At 33.0% G+C, this 13,197-nt stretch overlaps 2 protein-coding genes across 2 annotated transcripts; both read left to right on the forward strand.

The window, feature by feature from the left end:
* On the forward strand, positions 1,234 to 2,607 carry LOC104739943 (putative F-box protein At1g12855). Its single transcript, XM_010460421.2, has one exon. It carries the CDS (start codon positions 1,270 to 1,272, stop codon positions 2,605 to 2,607), a length of 1,338 nt encoding a protein of 445 aa, XP_010458723.1. The 5' UTR covers positions 1,234 to 1,269.
* On the forward strand, positions 10,148 to 11,521 carry LOC104739944 (putative F-box protein At1g12855). The gene has a single exon (XM_010460423.2). The coding sequence runs from the start codon at positions 10,184 to 10,186 to the stop codon at positions 11,519 to 11,521; it is 1,338 nt and encodes a 445-aa protein (XP_010458725.1). The 5' UTR covers positions 10,148 to 10,183.

Consider the following 13,197-nt stretch of genomic DNA (forward strand, 5'->3'; position numbering starts at 1 on the left):
CTGATGTGTTGACAAAACCGAGACCCTAAAAGAGAATAAGCTCGATCATGCTCGAGTTCCTAAATCATAATAGTAACAAGAAACGAAAGGAAGAAGTAGTAAATAGAGAGATAGAAAAGATAAGAGAAAGAACATTAGATGTCCAGTTTCTTGCGTCGCACGTTACTGGGTTTCTTCGTCTTCTCTTCGGATCTTCTTCTTTTCTTCTTATTTGGCTTGTCTCCTCCCTTCGTGCGCTTCCCATCAACATCTAACTCATGTAGTTTCCTCTGGACTTCTGATTCTGGGATACCCAACTGCTCTAAAATCTTCTTGATTTGCGTCGCTCCTCCACAAGTCACAGCCGCGGAAAGAAGCGCGTTAACTTTTGCCATATCCCATACAACCCTCTCCATCTTCACTATGAATAGAGAGTAAAAGCAGCAGAAAGATCGATAAAGATGAGTGATCAGCGAGGAGAGAAGAGAGAGGAAAACAGAGAAACGAAGACGATTAATGAAGGAACAGAGTAAAATTGTAAACGGCTTTTTCCTTTAAACAACAAAATACAATTACTAATTTGACCTTTTAACCCCACTGTTCGTGCCTTTAAAATCAAAATCAAGGAAAAAAAAAATTCAAAATGCCCCAATTTCAAGTTTTTCGAATACAATATAGTTTTTCAAGTTTTCTTTCCTTTTATATAACTTTAAATTTTGAGGTTATCAAAGTATATCCCTACTAATTTTATAATCGAATTATATAACTTATAGTTGTATATATATATATATATATAAAGCTTTTTAAATTATGTATTTTAACTTATAGTTATATATATAAATTATATAACTTATAGTTGTATATATATATATATAAAGCCTTTTAAATTATGTATTTTAACTTATAGTTGTATATATATATATTTTACATAAATCTTTAAATTTGGTATGCGTTGCAATCATGCTAATGATTATTAATTCTAATGAACTAACTTTATATAATAAGACAAATGTCATCTTTTCTTGATATATTTTAGATTAGAATTTATGAACTTTTCTAATTGGTAAAAACAAAGCTTTATCGGCTTTGGTTTTTATATTTTAGGTCTTTTTCTAAATTTATATTCCTATTTCCACTTATTGTCTTTGGAGATTTCAATATGTAGTTTAATCCTTTTTCTAATATAACTTGGATGAAAAAAATAGAAGAAGTTAGCGGCTATATATACGTGTATAAAAGGAGATATAGAGTAGAGACAATTCATTCGTATCAAAAGAGAAGGAATCAACTATGAAAAAGGAAAAACAAGCCATTGCATCATCATCGCAAAGAAAGAGAAGAAGAATATTAAGAAGAAACGAGAAGCTAGTGTTTGCATCATCATCTCAAAGAAAAAGTAGAAGAAGAAGAAGAAGAAGAAGAAGAAACGAGAAGGCAGTGTTTGCACCATCATCACTCCCAAACGATGTTGTAGAGGAAATTTTCTTACGACTTCCGGTGAAAGCCCTAATCCGCCTAAAGTCTCTCTCGAAACAGTGGAGATGGACGATCGAGTCTCGCAGTTTTGAAGAGAGACACTTGGAGATCGCCAAGCGTTCACACTTGGATTACCCCAAGGTCATGGTCATCTCTGAAGAATATCCTTTCAAAGGGAGTAAAGGTAAGCTGCCTCGTCCAGACACAGACATCGGCTTTAGTACAATCTGTTTGGAATCGGCTTCTGTTATGTCCTCCACTCTTATCACTTTCCCTCAAGGATTTCTTTACTGGACGTATGCTTCTGAAAGCTGTGATGGACTTTTTTGCATCCATTCCGTCAGAACACTAGCCATATATGTAGTTAATCCGGCCACACGGTGGCTCCGACAACTTCCTCCGGCTAGGTTTCAGACTTCGATGCTCAAATTGAACCCCACTCCAGAAACTTGGAGTGACGTAAAGTCAGTCTGTTATATAGCTTTCGTTAAGGCCATCGATTACAAATTGGTGTGGATGTATAATTCAGATGCTTCGAGTCCAAACGAGGAACTTACCAAATGCGAGGTTTTTGATTTTAGGGCAAACACTTGGCGGTACTTGACTTGCACTACAAGTTATCGGTTATTCTGTGACCAAGCGCCAACATCTGCAAACGGGTCTATTTATTGGTTCACGGAACCATACTATGGCGAAATCAAAGTAGTAGCTCTCGATATTCACACCGAAAAGTTTCGGGTGCTACCTAAGATTAACCCGGCTATTGCTAGTTCAGATCCTAACCATATCGACATGTGCACTTTGGATAACGATTTGTGCATGTCGAAAAGAGAAGGAGATACGATGATCCAACATATTTGGAGGTTGAAATCATCGGAAGACTCATGGGAGAAGATTTATACCATAGATTTGCTTTCTTGTTCTTCTTCTTTATCTGAGTTCCGCGATGGATTTAATTGGACGCAAAAGGATTTGGTTGAACCATCCACACCGGTGGCGATATGCAAAAACAAGAAGATCCTGCTCTCACATCGCTATGCCCGCAATCTAATCAAATACGATCCCCAAGCAAAATCTCTTTGTTTATTTTTCCAACGTCCTCTGTGTAGAAGATATGTTTCTTATTTTCAGAGTTTGATCACTCATGTGTAAAAACTAAAAAAGCTATGATGCATTTGGAAGCATGTAAAGAAACAAAAAAAACTGATGGAACAAAACGAGCGTTATATTCTGCCAAAATAATAACATTAACACACTATTTTTTACCATAAGTCATACTAATTTGTAATATCATACAATTTCTCAATTTGCAGAAAAGGTTTTCCTTAATCCACACAAATATCACTACTATATCTTTTATTATGATTTAATATTTTAAATAATGAAATGAAAGCTCTTTTTATTTTTATTTTAATAAGTACATATAGGTTTTCTTTTTAAATCCACATAATATAGTATATATTTATAAGTGTACAATGCATGCAGCATATAGCGATGCTTTTTAAATCCAAATAATAACACAATGTTCATTAATTATTCTTTCTATTATTTTCACTGCATAACAGTGTTCAACAAAAATTAAAAAGCTATACTTTTAAATATGAGTTTTTTTAACAAATCTATCAAGTTCAAAAATCTTTTTCATTCCATCTGCCACATTTCATAACTGTTTTTCACAAATACCACATTCACAACATTAAATAACTAAATTGATCTTGACTAACACTTTTCCCTATTTTTTTTAAACTTTAATAATAAATAAAAACCAACACTTCTTTTTTCTCTCTCTCCATCGTTTTACCCCATTTCTATTTCTTCAATTCTTCCATTGCTTATCTCTCCGTTTATCTAAAAACAACGAATCGACAAACACAACAAAACATTTTATCTCTTTTCGTTGTTTTCTAACTGTTTATCCAAAAATCCCAATAAAAAAACTTCAGTTTTCTTCTTTGGTAGCCAAGGATAACTAATGGAGGAAAGCCGATTTAATCTCTGAAAATTCTGTCCAACGTGAGAGCCACCACAATTTTTCTTTTTTTACATATGTAGTTCATCATATAGTGTAAGTATAACATTTTTCATTTTCCATTATCCCATCTTTGGCTCCTAATCGATAACATTTTCTATTTATCCTTGGTTTGTCCTCTTATGATAATCACAAAACCAGCAGTGGTGGCGTCGAGGAGATAAACCTCATCACTTCAATTTTTTTTTTTTTATGATGTCTAATTTTTTATGGACATATTTACGACTTATCCATTGATTTCATAATTGTCTACTAAGATCTTAGTTTGTTGTCCAGATTCAGTTTTTATAAACCTAAAAATTGAAAGATGTCAATAAACAACAAAACCAACTTGTCTACTAAAAAAAATATGTCTACAACCTTAACAAATTGAAACTTGTCCACAAACACCAAAACCAATTTGTCTATTATAAATCCGAAAAACAAAACCAATTTGTATATAAACAACAAAAATTAATATGTCTACAAAAAAATACCTTTTTATAAATTCACTTAAAATAACTTGTCCACAGCCCCAAAAATTAATATGTCTACCATGATCAACAAATAAAACTTGTCTACGGAATAACTTATCTACAGACTCATCTACAGCCCCAAAAATTAATAAGTTTGTCTGTTACCTATTTCTCTTTCTTCTTCAAAATATTTTACGGCTTATTTTTTGGGTCCACTGATTCTTACTTTTGTGCATATTAAATGTCAATTGTCAGTAGTAGACTGTCCCCTCATATTTATAAAAAAAGACAATTAGTTTAATTATTTTCTCATAAACAAGAGAGTATTTACGACTTTTAAATGTCTCTTATGGTACAATAAAAAGTAGTTTTCACTTATGGTAGAATAGAAAAGATTGTAAACAAATGTGGTAATTTTAACTAAAATCCCTTTAAATATACCCCATTCTCGAACAATGAGCCTTTCTTAAAATGCTTGTAACTCCACTAAAGCAGAGCAACATTTTGAGGCAATATATATATGGGAAGCTAAAGGCTGTTAGAAATAATAATAAAACCAAATCTACCTTGTTAGATCAATTCAATACATATGATATCTAAAATTTATATACAACTTACAAACTGGTAAAATATAATGTATCTAAACAAAAAAACAAAAAAAAAATCAATAAATTAATTAATACCAATTTTAAAAATATAAAAAGTTCTAAAACAGAGTAAATCAATGAGAGCATAGATGGAGAGTATAATGTTTGTTAGGGTGTTTACTCTGTTGCATCAAACACCGTTGATTTGTCGTTTACTGGTTAGAACAAAAAATGAAAGTTTAATTATGAAATCAAGTGAATTGAATAGAGAGTACTTTTGGATATGGGGTTAACATTAAAAAAAATTGTGAGAGTCTTTTCGATTTTGAAAAATAGCGTAAGAGCACCTCCATCGGTTAAAATGGTGGGCTGTTTTTAAATATAAAATTAATAAAATTTGCGTAAATATTTGTGTCTTTGAATAGTCAATATTTGTCACGGCAGAAACACTTTAGACATGATGTCTTCAACATTTATCATTAATTTATTTAAAAGAATAATAAATTTTTTAGTGATACTCCGGTTTCAGGATATGTGGCTAAATCAATTCTTTTAAATCTCTTCACATGTCTCTAAAATCGGAATACTGTGTCCACGTGACAATGACTATGTTGACTTTTCAACACTCTACACACATGTGGAATTAATGGTTGTAATTATACATATGATTGGTATAGGGGTTAAAATTTGGTTTTAAGGGCGAAGTATGGAGTGGATGAGAACTGTGGAATTGGGCAAATAACAACCCATTGAGTCACCAGAAGAAGCTTTGAATTTGACTCACTTTTTGGTTTTGAGTTACCATTTCTAATTACTCTCTATGAAAGCATATATATCCAGAAAAGATATGTGTTATCGTAATACCAAGCTAAAATCTAAGAACTGGACATGAAATATACTTATTTGTTAGAAATGGTGTCAGTTTATGAAAAACCTTCCGACATGGTAAAAAAACAGCTAATGTAGTCAAGAGAAGAAAATAAATTTGTAATGTATATAAGGAGGCCGCAAATTAAGACGACTCACAGAAAACAACATAGATAGTTAGATGTTTAGTAAAAAAAGGTCCATTAAAAACAACATTCGATCCATAAAAAAAAATCCAATAACAAACACTACCAAAAATATCCAAAATCTGACAAATCTGCCGGTAAAAACAAACTCTATGGTAGTGTTTAGGTTTTTGAAGCAACAGAGTGATAAAGCAGGAAAAAAACGTATGTTTGTGTTAGAAATGTCAGCCAAATCAACGAGTAAACCCACTCATTATCAAGCATTGAAAGATTTTAAAAGAGACTGAAGTGGCTGGTTTTGGTCTTGTGATTGAAAACATGTGTTAGACAATTTCAACTTTTTATTGCAAAAACGTCATTGTTTCTCAGTAATTCTGCTTTGCTTTTCATTTATGAGTTGATTAAGAACTGCAAATTCATAAGCAAAAACTCTGTTTCTAAAAAGAAGATGTATTCTTTTTATTTTCATTGTTACAACATGTCCAAATATGAGATGGTATGATGATAAAACAAAAGAGAATTCAGATCTCAAATTAAATATGTAACCAAGTTAAAGAGCATGAATTGGGATTGCTATGATCAGATTAGGGGATCATGACTGTTAAGTTGCATCAAAAGTTAACCTCTATAGCTTTGAACTATTGTCAAGGAGAATTCCATTCATTGCGCATATGAAGACTAGAAAGTGATGTTACCAAAATTAATTAAAATTTGTTGTTGTGTGATGTCGTGACTCTCAATAATATTGGGTTTGTACCGTGGGCGATTGAAGATGGGACTCTCGTTAAATACACATATAATGGAACCAAAAATAAAACTTGTCCAATCGGTAAAGATTACAATATATGCTGATTTCTGTGACATCCCGGTTTCAGAGACATGCATAGAGGTTAAAAAGAATTGTTTTGGCCACCTATGTCACCAAAATGCACTTATCTTTTCGGTTAAGGGTCCTGAGAGAACTCAAGAGTTAAGCGTGTTTGAGCTGAAGTAGTATTAGGATGAGTGACCTTCCGGGAAGTGACTATCAGAACTGTGCGAGTGAGGACAAAACACAGGGAAAAATCATGTGGTGATTTGTAGGGATGATAACAAGTCTTTAAAACTTTCCAGACGTAACAAACCGGTTTTCGGATATGGATGGGCTCACTGGCTTAGTGAGAGAACATGAAGTCCATTAAAACAAGATGTATTCTTTTTATTTTCATTGTTACAACATGTCCAAATATGAGATGGTATGATGATAAAACAAAAGAGAATTCAGATCTCAAATTAAATATGTAACCAAGTTAAAGAGCATGAATTGGGATTGCTATCATCAGATTAGGGGATCATGACTGTTAAGTTGCATCAAAAGTTAACCTCTACAGCTTTGAACTATTGTCAAGGAGAATTCCATCATTGCGCATATGAAGACTAGAAAGTGATGTTACCAAAATTAATTAAAATTTGTTGTTGTGTGATGTCGTGACTCTCAATAATATTGGGTTTGTACCGTGGGCGATTGAAGATGGGACTCTCGTTAAATACACATATAATGGAACCAAAAATAAAACTTGTCCAATCGGTAAAGATTACAATATATGCTGATTTCTGTGACATCCCGGTTTCAGAGACATGCATAGAAGTTAAAAAGAATTGTTTTGGCCACCTATGTCACCAAAATGCACTTATCTTTTCGGTTAAGGGTCCTGAGAGAACTCAAGAGTTAAGCGTGTTTGAGCTGAAGTAGTATTAGGATGAGTGACCTTCCGGGAAGTGACTATCAGAACTGTGCGAGTGAGGACAAAACACAGAGAAAAATCATGTGGTGATTTGTAGGGATGATAACAAGTTTTTAAAACTTTCCAGACGTAACAAACCGGTTGTCGGATATGGATGAGTTCACTGGCTTAGTGAGAGGACATGAAGTCCATTAAAAATAAGAGTGGACCCATAGACTAGGATTGGACATGGAACCGACTAAAAAGTGGAGGTCGCGACGTTACAGTTTCTTTCGTGCATGCTTCCAAGCACATCAACATGAGTGCATGAGTGGTTCTTTATTTAAATATGAGTTGCACTCTCCATTAGTCCATTATATTGTTTTTATTTGAAATCAATAACATTTGGAGATAATGATTAGTATAGTAGTAATCAGATGTGCATATAGCTCGTTTTAATTGACTCATGTCGAAAGGAGAAGGAGATATGATGATCCAACATATTTGGAGGTTGAAATCATCAGAAGACTCATGGGAAAATATTTACAGAATCAGATCTCAAAGGCATTCCTTTGATACTCCAATTTACCAAGTAATCTGATTTGGTGTATTCGAATGGATTCATAATTTATATGGCTATGGATTCATAATTTCCACTTTGCAATTAACCGAAAGCAAAGTGGAAAGGTAACTTTTTGTTCTACCACGTGAACGTTGTAGAATAATACTAAAAAGTAATTTCTAGAATAGTGTATTGATCATATTATTATTATCTCAGCATTTTTAGTACATATCTTTTTGTGGCATTGTGGTTGATTATCACCTGAAACCTGCTCTATTATGAACAACACAATAGAGTAGAGTCTCAAAGTTGTGATTGTGTTTGCGTATATATAGTGACTCCATTGAAACATCAAGCTGATTCTAGCTTACAAGATTAAAGAAAGATTCAGGTTACTCCATTTATTATTATTTTTTTTTAAATCAATCAGAGTTTATCATTCAACAATTTACAATTTGGTTTAAACAGATTGTTTCTTCTAACTTCGGTTTCTTAAACTCGTTTTCTTTTCAAAATTATTAGTCAGAGTCAATATGTTACATAAATGTAAAGATAGGCGTACAGATACGTATATAACAGTAACGACGTAATATACATTTTGGATTTCACGAGATTAAGAACAACAAATTAAAAAAGACTCAGAAGCACGAACTATGATACCACTAGGGAACCAAGAAAGATTAACACGTACATTAACTATGCAGAAACCTAACGAGCATTATTGATAAATCAACTCAAGGCATAGCAAAAAGGAAGCTACAGATTCCCACAATGACCAATCAAAAATGTATTACCTAAAGAATTGGAAAGTGATCATTCATTTGAGTTATTAAGATCGCTAATACATCTGATGTGTTGACAAAACCGAATAAGAACCGAGAGCCTAATAGAGACTAAGCTCGAACATGCTCAAGTTCCTAAATCATAATAGTAACAAGAAAGATTAACACGTACATTAACTATGTAGAAACCTAACGAGCATTATTGATAAATCAACTCAAGCCATAGCAAAAAGGAAGCTACAGATTCCCACAATGACAAATTAAAAACGTATTACTTAAAGAATCGGAAAGTGATCATTCATTTGAGTTATTAAGATCGCTAATACATCTGATGTGTTGACAAAACCGAGACCCTAAAAGAGAATAAGCTCGATCATGCTCGAGTTCCTAAATCATAATAGTAACAAGAAACGAAAGGAAGAAGTAGTAAATAGAGAGATAGAAAAGATAAGAGAAAGAACATTAGATGTCCAGTTTCTTGCGTCGCACGTTACTGGGTTTCTTCGTCTTCTCTTCGGATCTTCTTCTTTTCTTCTTATTTGGCTTGTCTCCTCCCTTCGTGCGCTTCCCATCAACATCTAACTCATGTAGTTTCCTCTGGACTTCTGATTCTGGGATACCCAACTGCTCTAAAATCTTCTTGATTTGCGTCGCTCCTCCACAAGTCACAGCCGCGGAAAGAAGCGCGTTAACTTTTGCCATATCCCATACAACCCTCTCCATCTTCACTATGAATAGAGAGTAAAAGCAGCAGAAAGATCGATAAAGATGAGTGATCAGCGAGGAGAGAAGAGAGAGGAAAACAGAGAAACGAAGACGATTAATGAAGGAACAGAGTAAAATTGTAAACGGCTTTTTCCTTTAAACAACAAAATACAATTACTAATTTGACCTTTTAACCCCACTGTTCGTGCCTTTAAAATCAAAATCAAGGAAAAAAAAAATTCAAAATGCCCCAATTTCAAGTTTTTCGAATACAATATAGTTTTTCAAGTTTTCTTTCCTTTTATATAACTTTAAATTTTGAGGTTATCAAAGTATATCCCTACTAATTTTATAATCGAATTATATAACTTATAGTTGTATATATATATATATATATAAAGCTTTTTAAATTATGTATTTTAACTTATAGTTATATATATAAATTATATAACTTATAGTTGTATATATATATATATAAAGCCTTTTAAATTATGTATTTTAACTTATAGTTGTATATATATATATTTTACATAAATCTTTAAATTTGGTATGCGTTGCAATCATGCTAATGATTATTAATTCTAATGAACTAACTTTATATAATAAGACAAATGTCATCTTTTCTTGATATATTTTAGATTAGAATTTATGAACTTTTCTAATTGGTAAAAACAAAGCTTTATCGGCTTTGGTTTTTATATTTTAGGTCTTTTTCTAAATTTATATTCCTATTTCCACTTATTGTCTTTGGAGATTTCAATATGTAGTTTAATCCTTTTTCTAATATAACTTGGATGAAAAAAATAGAAGAAGTTAGCGGCTATATATACGTGTATAAAAGGAGATATAGAGTAGAGACAATTCATTCGTATCAAAAGAGAAGGAATCAACTATGAAAAAGGAAAAACAAGCCATTGCATCATCATCGCAAAGAAAGAGAAGAAGAATATTAAGAAGAAACGAGAAGCTAGTGTTTGCATCATCATCTCAAAGAAAAAGTAGAAGAAGAAGAAGAAGAAGAAGAAGAAACGAGAAGGCAGTGTTTGCACCATCATCACTCCCAAACGATGTTGTAGAGGAAATTTTCTTACGACTTCCGGTGAAAGCCCTAATCCGCCTAAAGTCTCTCTCGAAACAGTGGAGATGGACGATCGAGTCTCGCAGTTTTGAAGAGAGACACTTGGAGATCGCCAAGCGTTCACACTTGGATTACCCCAAGGTCATGGTCATCTCTGAAGAATATCCTTTCAAAGGGAGTAAAGGTAAGCTGCCTCGTCCAGACACAGACATCGGCTTTAGTACAATCTGTTTGGAATCGGCTTCTGTTATGTCCTCCACTCTTATCACTTTCCCTCAAGGATTTCTTTACTGGACGTATGCTTCTGAAAGCTGTGATGGACTTTTTTGCATCCATTCCGTCAGAACACTAGCCATATATGTAGTTAATCCGGCCACACGGTGGCTCCGACAACTTCCTCCGGCTAGGTTTCAGACTTCGATGCTCAAATTGAACCCCACTCCAGAAACTTGGAGTGACGTAAAGTCAGTCTGTTATATAGCTTTCGTTAAGGCCATCGATTACAAATTGGTGTGGATGTATAATTCAGATGCTTCGAGTCCAAACGAGGAACTTACCAAATGCGAGGTTTTTGATTTTAGGGCAAACACTTGGCGGTACTTGACTTGCACTACAAGTTATCGGTTATTCTGTGACCAAGCGCCAACATCTGCAAACGGGTCTATTTATTGGTTCACGGAACCATACTATGGCGAAATCAAAGTAGTAGCTCTCGATATTCACACCGAAAAGTTTCGGGTGCTACCTAAGATTAACCCGGCTATTGCTAGTTCAGATCCTAACCATATCGACATGTGCACTTTGGATAACGATTTGTGCATGTCGAAAAGAGAAGGAGATACGATGATCCAACATATTTGGAGGTTGAAATCATCGGAAGACTCATGGGAGAAAATTTATACCATAGATTTGCTTTCTTGTTCTTCTTCTTTATCTGAGTTCCGCGATGGATTTAATTGGACGCAAAAGGATTTGGTTGAACCATCCACACCGGTGGCGATATGCAAAAACAAGAAGATCCTGCTCTCACATCGCTATGCCCGCAATCTAATCAAATACGATCCCCAAGCAAAATCTCTTTGTTTATTTTTCCAACGTCCTCTATGTAGAAGATATGTTTCTTATTTTCAGAGTTTGATCACTCATGTGTAAAATGCTTTGACGTATTTGGAAGCATGTAAAGAAACAAAGCATTAGTGGAACCAAAGGAAAAAAAAAATGGTTATATTATCCGATAGGCATGTTGTTTATTCATAACAAACGATCGCTATTTTGCCAAATTACACACTATTTTGTTACGCATAAGTCATATAAATTTATAAATATTATACAACTTCTCAAATTGCATATAAGTATTTTCGTTAATCACAAAACTCACTATCTCTCTTATTATGATATTCTGTCGTAACTCGTAGTTACATCATTATGATATAAATTTTGCTAATATAAATAAATCTAACCTTTAATTCAATAAAATGATGCTTACTCTAGATGGAAAACTGTATTGACATGCTTAATATAAAAAAAAAGGTATTAAGCATGGGAAACAGCGAGCGTTACAGTTACAGCAGTGTAAAAAATTTGCGGTTATAGGAAAGTCTGTATTTTTTTTAATAATGTGTCGATGTGAAGAAAGATGAGGATTTGGTTGAGCCATCCACACCGGCGGCTTAATATGCAAGATCGAACAAGAAGATCTTGCTCTCACATAGCTATTCCCGCAATCTGATCAAATAAAATCTCTTTGTTTATTTCTAACGTCCTCGATCGCTCCTCTGTGTAGAAGATATATTTCTTATTTTCAGAGTTTGATTTCTTATATATAAAATGCTTTGATGTAGAGAAACAAAAAGAACTGATGGAACAAAACGATCGTTATATTTTGCCAAAATAAGAACATTAACACACTATTTTTTACCATAAGTCATATTAATTTGTAATATATTGTACAATTTCTCAAATTTGCAGAAAAGTATTTTCGTTAATCCACACAAATATTCTGTCGTAACTCGTAAGTAGTTAACTATGATATAAATTTTTAAATAATGAAAACTGTCTTTATTTTTATTTTAATAAGTATGCTGTTTAAATCCAAATAATAACACAATGTTCATTGATTATTCTTTCTATTATTTTCACTGCATAACAGTGTTCAACAAAACTAAAAAAGCTATACTTTTAAAAATAAAAATGCTTGTAACTCCACTAAAGCAGAGCAACATTTTGAGGCAATATATATATATATATATATGGGAAGCTAAAGGCTGTTAGAAATAATAATAAAACCAAATCTACCTTGTTAGATCAATTCAATACATCCGATATCTAAACTTTATATGCAACTTACAAAATAGTAAAATATAATGTATCTAAAAAAAATCAATAAATTAATAGCAATTTTTAAAATATAAAAAGATCTAAAACAAAGTGAATCAATAGAGCTAGATAGAGAGTATAATGGTTGTTTGGGTGTATACTCCGTTGCATCAAACACCGTTGATTTATCGTTTACTGGTTAGACCGAAAAAGAAAGTTTAATTATGAAAGCTAGTGAATTGAAATGAATAGAGACTATTTTTGGGATATGGGGTTAACATTAACAAAATTGTTAGTCTTTTTGATTTTGGAGAATACGTAAGAAATGGCAATGCGAGAGGATGTGATGATACTCTGTGTCCACGTGACACTGACTATGTTGACTTTCAACACTCTATACACACGTGGAATTATGGTTGTAATTATACATATGATTGGTATAGGGGTTAAAATTTGGTTTTAAGGGCGAAGTATGGAGGGTTGTTCAAAAAAAAAAAAAAAAAAAAAAAAAA

The sequence above is a fragment of the Camelina sativa genome, chromosome 14 (assembly GCF_000633955.1).
Source record: "Camelina sativa cultivar DH55 chromosome 14, Cs, whole genome shotgun sequence".
In the NCBI taxonomy this organism is placed as follows: Eukaryota; Viridiplantae; Streptophyta; class Magnoliopsida; order Brassicales; family Brassicaceae; genus Camelina; species Camelina sativa.